We start from the raw sequence: 13,670 nt of genomic DNA, 5'->3' as shown, positions 1-13,670 counted from the left end.
TTTCATTTGAATCTACAAAATTGCTGTCAGTGGTTTTGTAACTGCTGAAAACATATGTGTAACCAGTTGGAAAGTAACATTTTAGCATCATTTCATATTATTTATTTCAAATGTTTGTTGTGTTCATTTCCTTTCCATTCTTTTCTGAAATTTGATTTTTGTTTAATGATGTTTTAGGTTTTCTTATCTTATCTGTTATCTTGTCTGTTATAGGCTTTGGAGTACTATGGTAGTTCATAAATATTCATAGCATTAAAACATCTTAATCTTCCCAAAAAACTTAAAATGTTTTTCTTTAAATGACCATTAATTTTTTTTTCTATTCCTGATTTTCTTGTTATCATTGTGTTTGATTTTTCTATCTTGTGGTGATCCTTTCAGTAGCATTTAAGAACTTCTTGATGTGCTGGGCTGGGCATTAAGGCTGTGGAAGTTTTCATAAACAAAAGCTTTTGAATCTGCATTCCTGCCACCTAATGACTGGCATTACATGCTGTGCCTTGCTGTAATTGTGTTGATTCAGCACGGTGGGAGCTTTCAGTTTTGCTTTGAAAACTGTTTTGTAGGAGGAGAAGCTTCAGAAATTAGAACTGCAGGCATCTTTTTGAATTTAACATCCTTAGCTTTACTTGTGTTTTTAATGCATCATATAGGTGAAAGGTACGATCCTGAACCAAAGTCAAAATGGGATGAGGAATGGGATAAAAACAAGAGTGCTTTTCCATTCAGTGATAAATTAGGTGAACTGAGTGATAAAATTGGAAGCACAATTGATGACACCATCAGCAAGTTCCGCAGGAAAGATAGAGAAGACTCCCCAGAAAGATGCAGGTATTAACACTTTGTCTCCTAGATCTCTTGGAAAGGGTTATGGCTTTTTTTTGTTAATGCTGTATCAGATATGTTTTGCCAACAGTATTAATTCATATGTCTTACCAGTCACTCCCACCAATTCCTGAAGTTGAACAAGTTTTCTCTATGCATTTACTTAAGTCATTTAATCTCTCCTATGGTGAATATTGCCTTAAGGTGTCAGGTAAAATACATAAGGAAGAAGATGGGGATGGGAACTGCAAGTTTATTGAAATTATTCTCCAAAATATAAGAAAATGCTAGCATTTGGAATTTTATTCTTTTGCTTCCTGCCACTTCATTGTTCATATCATGGTGCATTTAAGGGGAAATAGTAAAGTGCCCAATAGATTAGTAATAAAAACCAGAACAATTAATTGCTGCAGTATGGTTCTGAGGTATGGCATCTACTTCCTGCATCCCATTTTCTTCCAGTAGTTGTATAGAGCAAAATCTAAATTATTTCAGCATTTGTTATGTTGCTTTTTCATAAGCCTGTGTTAAGTATTTATTTCTTCCCTACATAGTGAAGTCTGCTACCTCTAAAGGGAACATTAATCTGTAATATTTCTGTGCCCATTATTGAAACAGTGAAACTAATCTCCTGAGATATTTGTTGCATTTGAAGGCTGTCCAGGTACTGGAATATTTACTAATACTCTGCTTCTCTGCACATTTATTTTGTCTACATCTCAGAGTCCTGGGAATACCATAGACTGACCATTGCTTTCAAGATTATTTCTGGAATGCTGTCTTTATTGGCCCAAGAATTTATGAATTTTTAGAATTTTCATTCTTGTACTCAAGGACTAGATAAATAAGGTGACAGCATAGATAGCCCATTTACTAGGGATCTGACATTCTGCATCTTAATATTCTCTACTGTGTTCTGATCTTCCTTTTTTCGTTTTGTCTTTACTTTTCCCATTCATTCCTTAAATATAAAATAAAACCTCTGTATGTGTGTCCAAGAACTTATAATTTTCATTTCTCTGGTTTGAGTATTCAGGTTGTAGTAGAGGGAAGGATATGAGAGAGTGTAGAGAGGATAAATTGGAAAGGGAATATGGCCTACTAGATTAAGTCCTAAAAATTGACACAACAAAGACTTTACTCCTTAGAACATGCAAAAGCTTTCTGGCCAGATCGATTTTGTCACCTTATTTGGGAAATGAGGTATGTAGATTTTTAAATGACTAGACCCTTCTGAGCATCAGGCCAAAATAAATAGGCATGAGGGTAAGAAAGAATCCTTAGATCTATTCTTTTCCTGTTGCTTTTTAGAACTCAAACTACAAAGCTCATTGCTTCACTATTGGTAGGTTGGGCTTGGAAATCACAAGCTACCAAGTTAGTCTGGACCTAAAGCATGTGGAGTGCAGAAAAGTAAGATTTTCATCCATGTAACTAGCATGATCTACAACACTAGTATTGTAATTCTTCAGTCTAGTTATTGTTGTGTTGGCAAGTGGGAAGGGCCAGTGAATCCTTTTCAAAGTTGTGGCTTTAAAACCACGTAGCTACAAAACTATATTTGCCCCTTTCTCTGTGGAAAGCCACTTTACTCCATCTTATATTTTCAGAGTTCCAAAGTGATTCCTGTCATTTTGTAAGTAGAAAATTGCTTTTAGCTTAGCCTGAATTAGAGCATTTCAATAGTAATTTTTATAGTAAAGTAGGAATTTTTTTCTATTATACTAATTAGTATCTCTAAATTAATGTGGCATATTCTTTTTCTTATTTTCTCCCAAATTACCAGCATTTCTTTGAGTTTTGACATCTGAAGGCACCAGCCCATTTTCTTTTGTTCTGTTAAAAACAAACTTTTGTTTTAGGCTTTACCCAGAAAGTAATTATTCAAAATATTTCAATACATTTAAGCTTTCCATGCAGTGTAGCATACTTGTTACTAAGTGAGGTTTTTTTTTTCCACTTATATAGAAATCAGCTTAATTATCCTCTGAAATAGGGGATAATAATTGTAGTATTTGAAAAGTTTGCTCAGGTGAGTTAGTAATAATATAGTGCTATATAGAGGAAACAAACAGGAAGCCATTTTACGAGCATCTTTGCAAAGAAAATGAATGGCAAACCCAGGTGCTTACCACCTGCAAATCTGATAAGGTAATGCTGCTATCAAGAGGATTCTATTTTGTTGTTTTTTAAGTGAGACTCCAAATCTCAGAGTATCTAAGCACTGGTAGGCGCTTTAGAAAGCAGCGTAATATAGCAGAAAAGTGTCTTAGATAAATCGGTTAATTTCTCAGGGCTTCAGTCATTTTCCTTATTGACAACATTGAGATAATGATATTTGCAGTATTTACTTATTTCACAAGTTTTTGGGGGGGGGTGTCAAATGAGATCTATGTAACACTTATTTGTCAGTTATTTATTTTCAGTTATTTAAATTTTTTGTACTATTCTATGGGAAATGCACTTCATAAGAGTTGTTTGCAGTATATTGCTGTTCTTCACTAAAGTATTTATTCAGATAGCTTTCTGATGATCCCAGCCAGTATAATGAAGTATGGAATTAGGATGCTACTGTGCCTCAGATTCCTAAATACAAATCACTAGGGATGATAACTGTTTCAGAATAGTATCATCTAACTATTTCGTTCGATTTTTAAAATATCTTTTAGTGACAGTGATGAAGAAAAGAAATCAAGAAGAGGTAAATCTCCCAAAAGTGAATTCAAAGATGAAGAAGAAACAGTGACAACGAAACATATTCACATTACACAGGCCACAGAGACAACCACCACTAGACACAAACGCACAGCAAATCCTTCCAAAACCATTGATCTTGGAGCAGCAGCACATTACACAGGGGATAAAGCAAGTCCAGATCAAAATGCTACAACTCATACACCTCAGTCTTCAGTAAAGGTAGGAATAGCCCTAACTACATATTTTCAAAATTCTGTGGCATGGGCACTGTACAGTCTACTGTAAGTAGCCATGTTAATTAGGGATTCCCCAGCAAATCTGTTTATGATAATAAAGCTCTTTGGGCAGAGAAAGCATTCAGTTGGTGACCCCTCAACACAAATCCAGAATGCTGTTTATAGATTCCTTTCTTGGAGCTACCTCTGTCTTCTGAGTATAACTAACCTCACTATTGGAGCCACAGAGGAATTTCTGAGTGTGGACTCCTCTATTGAAGATTTTAGAAAAGAAAGAAATAAAGTACATAGGGGCACTATATATTTAACATCCACTTGGAAAAAAGTGGGGCGGCGGGGGAGCAATTTGCCGTTCAGCTTTTGAAGAGTATCAGAAAACTGTTCTGCTTCAGATTGTTCATCAGTCACTTAGAAGTGAACCCAATATACTCAATTTGCTAGTGTTAGTATAGAAGCCTGCCTCTTCGGATAAAATTCTCATGTGTGATATTGATGCTTTTCTGTGTTTTATTTTCTCAAAGTTCTTGTTCCAACTCTTATCTTCTATCATATGCTGCCTTAGAAAACTGGAAAAATATATTTTGAGAGTTTAGTATAACTTGCTAGGTATGAGTAGTATGGCATAAGGTTTGAATGTAAGTGCTATTATAGGTAACTTGAGCAACATACCTTGCATGTTGGTCTATAGTTTCTGCCTAATGTTGGTTGGGAAAAAAATCAGCCTCAAACTTGTTCAGATCTATTGCTGGCAGATGTGACATGTCACCAAATATTTTAAGACCTCTGCACCAGAGTTCTTAATCTAGTTAGGGAGGCAGTATATGCATGAGACTATTTAGGAAGAAGAATCATAGGAAATATATCTATGACTAGATTTTATGGTATCAAACATGTGGCCCACCCACAACATTCAAGTATGACCCAAACCAAATTAAAATGCAATTGGGAATTATTTAACAAAATAAATAAAAATAGGATATAGATAATGTCAATGTGTAGTTTTCTAAGTCAATATGTGGCCCAGAAGAATCTTCATGTATGGTTTAGTGATCTCCATTTCTGTTTTGAGTTTGCCACCACAGGTCTAAACTAAATATTACCTCAGAGAAAAGAGAGATTAACGTGGGGTAGTGTTTAATTAGGAAAGATTTCATGGACACAGTGGGCCTGATTTGAGCTTTGGAGGGGGGAGAGGAAGAGAATAAGCATTTATATGGTGCCTGCTATATGCTAGGTACTGTGCTACGTGCTTTACAAGTATTATCTCATTTGATTTGATCCTTTCATAGATTCAGATAATTCGTTTTGGTAGAAAGGACAAGAGAATAAACACAAAGGTTCAGGCAAAAATGACTATGTATTTGAAAGTGAGGGTAGTACAATGTCACTTAACCTGACATTCAGTTTTCCATCAGTTGGCTCTGCCTTTCCTAGCCAGGCCTGCCCAACTGGATTCATGTCTATTTGTATGGAACTCCTGCCACACTCGTTTTTACCTGTCAGTTTTTTAATGTCCCACTTTGTGGGGATCACTCCAATCTATAGTTGTCTTTCCCCTCTAATTTTCATATGTACATCTTGGTCCTTCCAAGTTAATTTTAATATGAGCTGATTTAGGATAATGATTGTGTGTTCTTCATGATATTTATTATATTGCCTACAGTTTTGGACTTGCTGTAGCCACTTAATAAATGTTCATATACTTGTCAGTGTTTGCAGTAGTTTTTATTTTGTTTTTAAGTAGAGGTATGATTTCATTAATGTTTGGAAGCTTCTTCTGAGGAACCATATCTATCTAGTAGTGCAAGTTGTTACCTGGGTCTGCAAGTGCCAAACTCTGCGTGTTTCAGAGTTGTCTCTGTAGTTGAAGTTAACTAGTGTTTTTAAGAATAATATGACTCCCTCGTCTAAAATGAATATCTAGCTGCTTTGTTTAGAAGTAGAAATGGACAAAATGTGAGACTTAATAACTGTTCAGCTGGCCAGAGTTTCCACTCAACTTCTTCAATCATTTAAAAGTGTTATTCATTTGAAGAGTTGTGTTCTGGAAAAATCTAAGAAATTAAGTTTAATTAAATTTATATATTGTGGCTTTACTTTTAGACTTCAGTGCCTAGCAGCAAATCATCTGGTGACCTTGTCGATCTACTGTTTGATGGCACTAGCCAACCAGCAGGTAAGCTTCATGTTTACTATTTTTTCCCCACTAAAAAAAGTTTTATCACCTCTCATTGAACCTCTCTGACTCCAATAAAAAAAAAATATTGCATCACTTTTAAACAACTGGAAAGAAAGTTGTAAAATAATATTTCTGAAAAAGAGGTTGCGAAATATGTAATGGAAAGAGCACTAAATTAGGAATAAGGAAGACCTGTCTTGTATTGCCCCCACTTTGTACTATAGACAAGTCACTTAAACTTTCCAAGTATCAATTCTTTCCATTTGTAAAATGAAGAGATTGGACTATGTGCTCTCAGTCAATCTTTCATAATTCATATATTTCATTATCCTATAAAGAGAAAGGTAGAAAAGACAACAGCGCTTAGGGCAGAGGGAGCGGTGTGTGTGTGTGTGTGTGTGTGTGTGTGTGTGTGTGTGTGACAGCTAGACTGACTACTAACCTCAAGTTCTGCCATGATATTGACTGTTTGATTATGTATAATAAAGTAGTGGAAAGGCACAGAAATTTGACTAACTCTTTATTGATCACATCTCTCTCAATGCTTGTACTACCTGTAATCTCTAGACAGATCTATGAACTTAAAGGTATAGCTGCCCTTGCAGAATGCAACCCTGTTGTATTGTCTCATTCTTTGATTTTTGTCTGTCTTTCCATACATCCTTCATGTAATATCTATGAGACAGAAGTATTTGTCTAGGTCTTTTGATATTGCCCATCTGTTAACCCTGCTTTTTCTACATGACCAGCCTGCTCCTTTGGTCACATATGTCCTTGATGAATATTTTATGCCATTGTGATCGTTATTATGGAACATTGCATTAGCTTGCTACACCCTACCTACATATCCTCCTTCCCCCAAAATGTCTTTCTAGTTGCCTTTGGGTCTCCTCCATTTTGATTTTTCTATGGACTTGGTATTCTATGATTTATAGCTACATCGTATCACTGGGAGAGTATTGCTATTTAAAAGATGTGATTTCATGGCAAGAATCAACTTGGGAATCTTTGAAAATGCTGTACAGTTTCTTAGATGCAGTCCAGCCCACTTCGCTCAATCATGGGCCCAGCTCTTCACTGTCCATCTTCCACATCTGTCCAGAATAACACTAATACATGCACAGGCACACTCATTGAAAGTCGTAACCTGCATAATGTACATTTTTTATTGTTTTCATATTTGTTGCATAGATTACTAGTGGTTAGAATGTCATTGAGGAAAATTGTCTAGAACTTCTTATCTACAAACTGGAATATTTAGAAAATTCACTATCCATGTGGACTACACTTCCATTTTAACTTTGAGCAGGACAGTCCTTTATGACAATGATAAACCATTTGGTGTCTTCTCACTTTATGTTTCACTTAGTATTAGTTGTCAAAGGATTGTTGAATAGTTACCTTTGTAATCAGAGCTATCAAGGTCCTCTGTATGATTTCAGTGTGAATAGGGGACATCTTGTTGGAAGAAAACCTTCAAGCTTGTTTTGCTCAATTTAGTCAAATGCTTACCTTGCCGCTATCTTGTACGTATGTTTCCTCTTCTCAAGATCCAAATCCTTTGAAAGTAGGAGCCATACTTCCTCATAGACTCATAGATTTAGAGCCAGAAGGGATCTTAGAAGTCATCTAGTCCAGGACCCTGCTACTTTGCATCCCCAGTACCTAGCATAGTACTCTTGTACATTTAATGTTTGTGGGCAAAACAGCTTTAAAAAAATAAAGCTTATTATATAGTTGCTTTTTAGAACATCTCATTCCAGTGACCCGATTTTAAAGTAATCCTGCTCTAGATAACATTAGTGTTATGTTTAGCTTATATATGCTCAGTGGAATTTGTCAGTGAGACCACATTTGTCACTTTCTAGTTTTTTTAATTGACTTGGAGGGAAGATAATACTTTTCTTCATAAAGCTGCCTAATCACTGAGCTCCTTCTGCTTTAGGAGGATAAAGCACTAGGTTCTGCATGTTTTATGTCTCCTCCATTCAATGTAATTCTTTTGGCTCTGTTGAACTTGAGGCATGTCTAGAAGACATAGCAAGTTTTTGTTCCATTTGGAGGAGGGAGGCCCAGCAATACTATTTCATCATTCTGTTTAGTAGGTTAAGTGACTTGCCCAAGGTCACACAGCTAGTAAGTGTGTCAAGTGTCTGAGGCCGAATTTGAACTCGGGTCCTCCTGACTCCAGGGCTGGCACTCTGCTCACTGCGCCACCTAGCTGCCCCCTTTCATATATTTTTTAAGCCTTGAGAAATGGATTTCAGGAAAAAGTGTTCTTTTTTTTTAAGGTTGTGTGTATGATTCATAGTATAGTAAATCACTGTTTTGGTGCCAACAGATGAACAAGTAAAATTCCTAATGCAAAGCACATGTTTTGCTAAGTCTGCTTTAAATACATATTAAGTAAAATTCAAATAGCAAGAAGAAAAGATGATAGGATAAGGAAAGAGACATGAATAATCTTCTAAAGTAGATTGAATGCTACCATTTGAATACAGTTAATTTTAAAGCACGTTTGAGCTAAACAATTTGCATTCCAGGTTAAGTGGAAGACATAACTGAAGGTATTTTTATTCATAAACCTGGCCTGTTTGCATTAGAAAATCTAGGTTTTCCATATGTCCTTCTCTCTGCTTCTCATAGGCTTTTCCCTATTCTTTCTTCATGTTCATATCATAGGTAGTTCGATCTAAAATTATCGAACATTATTAGTTTGGCAGCCCTAAAGTATTAGATATTTTAGCCACTTAACCATTCATTTTCCCTATTTTGGGTGTACTTTGAGTTCTCTCCCTCTGTAGATATGTAAAATGGTTAAATTGAAACTTATCTTTTAATACAGAAGTAGTGTCACAAAGTATCAACTATTTTGGACTTCCTGGCTTGAAATATTAAACAGCTTCTTTCACATAACCTGTGGTGTGTTTCTGCTAGAGCAATCCTAGAAAGGTCATTTGGATGACTAACTTTGGGGCGGGGGTGTATCAGTATTACTTTGAACAGAGAGAATTATTAAGCACCAACATGCTTCCTTTCTTTGGAAAGAAATCTTTGAGCAGCTTTCTTCCCCAAGTACAAGCAAAAGTTTGACAAATTATATAGAAATCATTATTACTATAATGACATATGGTAGCAGAGAACCCATAGTTAAAGTTATGTCAACTTTTCCCCAGTGTTTAGTGAAAGTCTGAATAAAACCTATAAGTTCTCACATTAAACTTAATTTTCTCTTAAGTAAAATGAAAGAATTGTCTTAGAAACTACTTTTAAGACCCTTGTTTTCTTGGTCTTAAATCCAGTTTGTCATGTGAGAAAATTATCAGTTATCCTGGATCTCTGTTTAAATGTTTTAATAATATACAAACCGTTTCAAATTGACTTTACTATTGAAAAAAGATTCACCTACACATTTGAAGGTGTAGGAAGCTGCCACATTAACATTGCTGTGTGGGATGCCATTTGGGTGCCGTTTAGCAGATGTGCCTATGCTTATACTTGTGCCATCCTGCAAGTAATAAGAGCATGGACTGTAAAAGCCAAGCAGATATGGCATCTGTGCTGCTTACAGATGACTGTCTCCTTTGAGGAAAAAAAGAAAAAGTTTTATGTTTTGGGGGGGTGGTGCAGTGTGGTTCATACTTCTTGTTAGCATCTTTGAGAACACCTATGGTAAAACTGTTATAAAATGTTCCACTGAGTTTAAAACGAGACTAACACCCAACCAACCAATCATCGAGATTCATTACTAGATGCCGTGAAAACTTTCAGATACTGGGATGTTTTCATGTGGAGCTATGTCTTAGGGATATTTTGGTGGCTTTTGTAGATGGTAAATGGCAAGCATCGGATATGGGAGGGGGCACCTGTTTTACTTTTAGCACTGAATATATCACAGTTCCAAAGGTCCCTCTTAACTAACTAAAGTACTGGTCCATAGGATGCCCTCATGTGAGATTATTTATATGCTTGGTGGTGTTCAAAAGAAAAAATATACTCAGTACAAATTTGGGAGATGCTCGTTTAGTTTGTTGGCATATAAAATTCAACGGGTAATTATAAATAGGTCATTGACAAATTTTTCTCTCTCATAAAATTCTCTTATCAACCTCATAAAATTACAGTGTATCCGAAAATTAGTTTTCATTATATCAATACCAAGGATTTTCTATTAATGAATAATTTAGAGATTTAAATACATACTTAAGTACACATCTCCAGTGAAACCCTTAACAGAGCGAAGACTTAGACTGAAGTTGTTCACATAAATATTAATATTATACACCTAGTGCATTCTCAAGATACCAACTCAAAATTCAAGTGTTCCTACATTAGAGGGCTTTATTTTAGCCATCAGTTTTAATACCTAGCTGATGAAAATGCTTCTCAAAGTAGATGTTATTTACTCTGTATTTTAAACACCACGTAGTTTGGCTATATTTTTCTTTTGTATAACAGGGTTGTGAAAAAAGACATGTTACCAGCTGGTGATTGTAAATAACCTCCTTGCTGCCCTGAGAAGGCAGATGGAAATGGTTCATTTATAATGACAGCTCTCATGTGGGAATCTTGAAGGATAGCTCATGTTGTGAAGTTTAACACAGTCTTTCACATGCGTTTGATTTGTGATAGACCAATATATACTTTCTGAATAGAGTATGGTAACATTTTTTTTTATCAGCAAAGAATGTGAGAGGTCAGAAGATAGCTTTTAAAATTCTCTTCAAAGTAATTAGCTGGAATAACCCAAAGAATTTAAAAAGTGTTGGTGGCTTTAATCATTTTTATGTGAATTGTACCACATGTTTGGGTAAAAGAGAGGTTTCCTGGGCAAGTAAGGAAATTTGACTGTAACATAAAAGGTTTTGAATTCAAAACTTTGAAACATGAAATTTAAGGTGGTATTTGTTTTGTTGAGCCTAAGTAGAATCATAATTGGGCTGCATGCACTTGATAATTATGAGATGAAAGAAATATCAGCTGTCCTTTTGAAGTGATGGCCCTTTCCTGTAAAAGGTAGTCTACTTGGGCCTCCTCTAACATGTTTGATTTGGTCAGTGTTCTTATAGTATGGAAGGCAAGGAGACAATTGGCATCTACAACAAATGCCTCTCTTTAGGGGTGGCCTTTATGGTAAAAAGTGTAATGAACCAAGTCGACTACTCAGGGATTTAATTTAGGACATGGGAGCATTTACATTTACAGTCCACAGTTTGAGAGGAGCTAGTGCCTAAGTGAAAATATGTTGTATTTTGCCCATTATACAGGGAAATTGAAAACAGCTCTCCTATTCACAATTGTTAATACAAAACAATGTGGGACACTGGGGGAAAGTGTTGGCTTTGGGGTTTCAGGACCTGGATTTGGAGCCTTTCTTCCACTTCCTCCCTGTGACATTGGGCAAGTCATTTACCTTTTCTGAGCTTCAGTTGCTCCTATAAAATGGGGGGAGGGTGGGGGAGGTTTGAACTAGATGACCCCTAAAATCACTTGTCTAAATCATTGATCCTATGGAATCATAAAACACAGTCCTGTCATCCATTAATAAATCTGTTAGTTTGAAATTGGTTATTTTCCTTGACCTATATTCTTTTTTTTTAAATTACTATGTTAAATTAATATAAACAAATTGGATTAATTTATGGATCAGGTTAATTTACTAATTAGCACTAAATGTAATGCATGTGCAAATACTGGGAAGACTAAGGTTGTAAAGACAAAAATGTGACTCCATCTTTGATTTAATATCTTTTAGGAGTTTAGGTGTAGTGGGTGCTAGATCTCATTTTGGGGAGGGAGAATGGTATTTGTTATGCCTGCTGATAGCTAAATAGGATAAAATGGCATTAAAAAGGAATACAAGTACACATGTATCGGAAACTGAATTGTTCCTTTCATTACTGCTGGCCATTTATTAAAAAGGGGAGATGGTTCTAGTTTAATTAACCCAGTTGAGTGTAGCAGATGGGGCAGAATGTCTTGCAGCGATAAGACAATTCAGAAATGGCACCAGATGTTGGAAGTTGTCCCTGGTGGTGTTTGAGTGCAGCACAGATGTTCCAGTCCCACCTGGCTAGTTTCTAAGCACTGCAGGCTAAGCAGCTGTGATGTAACCTATATAATGTACGCATAACACTAAAAGCACAATAATTGAGCTGCTGCTACTTCTAAGGTTGTGACCGTTATGAGGTGAATTCTTTAAGGACAAACAAAAATAAGGGTAACCATTTCAAAATTTAGGTCAGCTTATTAGAAAGTTTAAAACTGAAATCGAGAGAAAGAAATGTTCAACATACTATAACTTGAAAGGATAAATCTCAGTTGAAACTTGTTAGAAATTAAATTTGTCATAAATTTACAAACAAGAATTCTTAAAATTAGATATTGCATGATTTGATCTATATATTTATAGATTTGTGATTTGGACCTTGTTTTTTGAAAGTACATTTAAAAATGAGCACGATGTACACTTTGTCCTTGAAACATCAGAAAAATAAATCCTAATATTTTTAACATTAGTATTTTCACAATATGTGGACCAGAATTTTCATGCTAAAAATTAATCTCCCTGAAGCATTAGGGCTTTGATATTTCCCATTTATTACTTGTTTTGGTTTTTAACCCAATCAGCTTCAGATTTTAATAACAGAATAATTTCACCTTTTTATAGCATCCCTAGCTTAGTTTTTTTTTTTAATATAACGACTTTAACACCCAAAATGATGCATTTTATTTCACCAGAAATAGAATTGAGTGGCACTAGTTACTTAAGAGAACTGTTGTAGTCTCTTGCAAACTAATGTTGGATCAACTCTTGCTTTTTAAGCATTATGGGGAGAGGATTCTGATTTTTTTCTATTCTAAAATTAAGATGTTAAAAATAGCTTTGGAATTAATAGCTCTTCTTTGAACATAATATATACTTTTTCTCTGTCCCTAATTTCCAGGTGGATCAGCTGATCTATTTGGAGGATTTGCTGACTTTGGATCAACTGCTGCATCAGGAAACTTTCCTTCACAAGGTACAAGATTTTATTGACTGTGGAACTAAATGGTTAAGTTACAGAATTTTTTGCTTTTCAAGTTCCATCTCAGGATTTTTTTTTCCCCTCTCTGGTATGTGTGACTTCCTGTTCACCCATAAGAGCATTTAGGATGAAAAAGTAAAATTTGGCAAATGAATCATTTGCCAAATATAAGCCATATTGTACTGTTGAATAAGTCTGTTATTTATAAAAATGCCTTTTGGTTTGGAGAAAAATTGTAATTCAGGTCAGTTTCCTTTACTTGGAGTTAGTGAGTTTCAAGTTACAAATAATTATTTTGGGGAGCCATAGAGGAGTCAAATCAACAAGCATTTGTTAAGTCCCTACTATGTACCAGGCACTGTGCTAAGCACTAGAGTTTATAACAGTCTTTTGGTTTATGATTTAGTTTAACTGTTAGTACGTTTTTTTTTTCCAGAAGAACTCATAGATAAATCAAGATTTATATGAACTGTTGAGCTCACTCTTTAATAATTCATATATTTATATAAATTACTACAAAATGTGACTGTCTAGGTTAAAACTTCATGATGTAGAAACCTTAAAATAGCCCTAAAATGATTTGAGAACCTCTTTTTGACATCCCGAAAGGAAGAAGTGGTAAACAAGTCTGTTATAGCCGGTCCCTTTCTAAGTCTCGCTTAGAGAAGACAAGCAATAAGCAGTGAAAAGATAGGGCAAACAGAT

General features: G+C 35.3%; 1 protein-coding gene across 2 annotated transcripts in view; it reads left to right on the top strand.

Annotated features, from left to right (window-relative positions):
- The window catches only part of CLINT1 (clathrin interactor 1), a 74,291-nt gene that overhangs the window by 54,003 nt on the left and 6,618 nt on the right, over positions 1-13,670 (top strand). For both annotated transcript variants that reach the window (XM_036750160.1, XM_036750161.1), the window contains exons 6-9: positions 654-831; positions 3,495-3,741; positions 5,862-5,934; positions 12,885-12,959. In XM_036750160.1, the coding sequence (XP_036606055.1) occupies positions 654-831; positions 3,495-3,741; positions 5,862-5,934; positions 12,885-12,959 (573 nt within the window). The remainder of the gene's footprint in view (positions 1-653; positions 832-3,494; positions 3,742-5,861; positions 5,935-12,884; positions 12,960-13,670) is intronic.

The sequence above is a fragment of the Trichosurus vulpecula genome, chromosome 3 (assembly GCF_011100635.1).
Source record: "Trichosurus vulpecula isolate mTriVul1 chromosome 3, mTriVul1.pri, whole genome shotgun sequence".
NCBI lineage: Eukaryota > Metazoa > Chordata > Mammalia > Diprotodontia > Phalangeridae > Trichosurus > Trichosurus vulpecula.
Note: the sequence above shows the minus strand (reverse complement) of the source record. Positions and strands in the feature narration are given on the sequence as shown.